Source organism: Callorhinus ursinus, unplaced genomic scaffold (genome assembly GCF_003265705.2).
Source record: "Callorhinus ursinus isolate GAN/ISIS: 27379988/994484 unplaced genomic scaffold, GSC_fseal_2.0 scaffold3644, whole genome shotgun sequence".
In the NCBI taxonomy this organism is placed as follows: domain Eukaryota; kingdom Metazoa; phylum Chordata; class Mammalia; order Carnivora; family Otariidae; genus Callorhinus; species Callorhinus ursinus.
The window spans coordinates 2,505-5,098 of NW_027400698.1; the positions used below are offsets into that span (position 1 = coordinate 2,505).

General features: G+C 62.1%; 1 protein-coding gene across 1 annotated transcript; it reads right to left on the reverse strand.

Annotated features, from left to right (window-relative positions):
- Positions 1-556: 556 nt before the first annotated feature.
- LOC141372242 (janus kinase and microtubule-interacting protein 3-like) lies at positions 557-2,117 on the reverse strand (the record flags this gene model as incomplete). Its single annotated transcript, XM_073890751.1, has 3 exons — positions 557-765; positions 843-941; positions 2,019-2,117. Coding segments are annotated over 3 exons (407 nt in total), but the record flags the coding sequence as incomplete, so codon positions are not given.
- Between the last annotated feature and the right edge of the window lie 477 nt (positions 2,118-2,594).

The following is a 2,594-nucleotide window of genomic DNA, read 5'->3' on the forward strand; positions in this document are numbered from 1 at the left end:
GGGATGGATGGATAGACGGATAATTGGAGAATAGAAGATGGATGTATGGCTGGGGATGGAGGGAGGGATGAAGGACGGATGGATGGAATGGAGAGATGATGGTTGGAGGGTGAAGGGTTGAGGGATGGATGGATAGGTGGAGGATGAAAGGGTACAGTCACTCAGTCATTCGGTAATCAGTATTCTTCAAGGAGGCTGCTGTAGAAATTGAACTGGCCCTAAATAAGATTTGAAGATTATTTATGGTCTCTGTCCCTCCCCCCAAACCAAGGAACTGGGAACCCCTAAGAGTCTGGGACATCCAAGGTACTGGAGGATCTACAGCCCCCACCTCCATTAAGGTGTGGGAAGGCTTAGAGACTGACCGGCATTCAGAAACCGAGAACACGTGGCCAGAAGCATCATGGCTGGCAGAACTGGGTATGCACAGCAGAGGGTTCCCCATCCTGGCCGAACAGAGGCTCCAAACCCCGTCCTTCTGGGTGCGAGTCACCACTCAGCCGGGTGCAGGAACATGAGAAAGGGGCAGGATTTCTCCCAAATTCCAGGGGCCTACCAAGCGGCTGTGGCCTCAGGGACGGTGCCGGCGGGCAGGGCAGATGTGGCAGACTGGCAGCAGGACTCATGGGGGTCCCTGGACCCTGGGGGGCTGATGGGTTGGGGGCTGGCATGAGGAGGCATGCACAAGTCAGGAGAGCGACATACACTTACGGCGTTATCCCCCAGGATGTCCAGCTGCTTCATCAGCTCCGTGACCAGGATGTCCTGGAGGCAAAGAGAGGGAGGTGAATGACAGCCAGGTGGGGTGGGGTGGGGTGCAGGGGCGGGGGGCGGGGGTTTACCGTCACGCCTTCAGCTTCGCAGTAGGCCTGGAGGGGGCTCTTCCCGTCTGCGAAGGGGGTGTGGTGGAAGTTGATGGCCGGAGACTTCCTCTCCCTCTCCTAGGACAGAGAGTGGGAGGCTGGGCATGGGGGCTGTGCTGGGGGCCACCCAGGGACAGAGTGGAGACACAGAGGCCAGCGAATGTGGTCTGCATTTGTGAAACAAAGCCCAGGGGCAGCAGAGGGCCGCTGCACAGATGCCGGCGGGAGCGGGACCTCCCGGCCTGGGGAAGGCCCTGGAGCCCCCAGCTCAGTTCCCTCAGCTCCGACTCCTCCGTCCTCATCCCCCACTGCTGACTTGCCGGGTCTGCCATGATCCCCAGCCCGTCGGGAGGCTCCGCGAGCAGTGTCACCCTCCACAGGCCTACCCGAGCGAGCCCCTGAGCATAGTGGCTGGTGGCGCTGCCCCCCTCCTCACCCAGGGCCACATGCCGGAGTCCTGGAGGCCAAGGGGCGGTCATGGGTGCGTGCGCGCGTGCGCACACTCCCGGCAGCCAGGGTCGCCGGGGGTCCTGAAGGTGGCTAGGACTGAGGAGGAGGCCCCGGAGCTGTGTGTGGGCAGCCAGCATGGCAGACGCCGGCCCAGGGCACGTCCACCAGCCTCACAAATGCACCACACCCCAGGAGAGACGGTGGAAGGTGAGGGCAGCCATGTGGCCGTCCGTGCGCAGCTGGACCCTCCCCCGAGGGAGCCTAGCTCCCACTTCCTCCTCTGCAGGAGGCCGAGGTCACAGGGGAGGACGAGGGCCCAGGACAGCCATGCACAGATGGGCACCTGGTCACTACGTGGCCCCCAGCTGCCCGCACTGGGCTGCTTAAACGAGCAGGGAGCAAGCGTCCACTGGCTGACCACCGTGGTCGGGCGTGTGGCCCCCGCTCAGCTGCCACCATCACGGCCCCACAGGGCAGGGCCATCATTGTCCAGCCCCGTGAGTCTGGAAGCAGACACTCATGTCTCATTCATTCTGGGCTTTCCTCCGTGGCCGTTGGGCAGAGAGGTACCTCCTTTCCAACCCACCCTCTTGGGGTCATGAGCAAGGGCCCAGGTCAGGAAGACTAAGCGCCTCCTCCATCACAGCAGCTCCGCAGGATGGTGGCCTCTGCCCAACGCACCCCGCACCCACGCCCCCGGCACACCTCGAGTTCCAGGATCCGGAACTCCAGCAGCTCGTTTTGGTCCCTCGCATCCTGGACCTCGTGTTTTAACCGACCCTCTTCTATTTCCATTTGTTTAATCTGTCAAATAAACACGTGGTCACGTGAGGTCCACTCCCGACTTTCCTGACAGCTTCTAGCTATCTGTGGGGATGGCTGACCTGCCCCAGCGCCCAGAGCCCTCACTCCAGCCAGAGTTGGCTCATCGGAGCGGGGCGGTTGCGGATGCAGGGGCAGATGCAGGGGGCGAGGAGCTGTGGATGCCCCCAGAGTGGCCCTGAGCCCGGCCCGGCTGTCTGAGCAGAGATGGGGAAGAGAAAGCCCATCAAAGGAAGAGCCGCTAAGATGTCCCCATGCGAACCCTGCTGTCGCCAGGACAGTGCTCCTTCGAGCCCAGGCTGGCCCAGAACCCGAAGGTGCATTGCTGTCCGATGGAGGGGCCATGGACCACAGCTGCCGGGCCCCCTCCAGAGCTGACCTTCCTAATGACGGGATTGTTCAAACAGAATCAGAAACAAGTCAACCCGACGTGTGAGGCCCGCACCTTCCAAAGGGTGA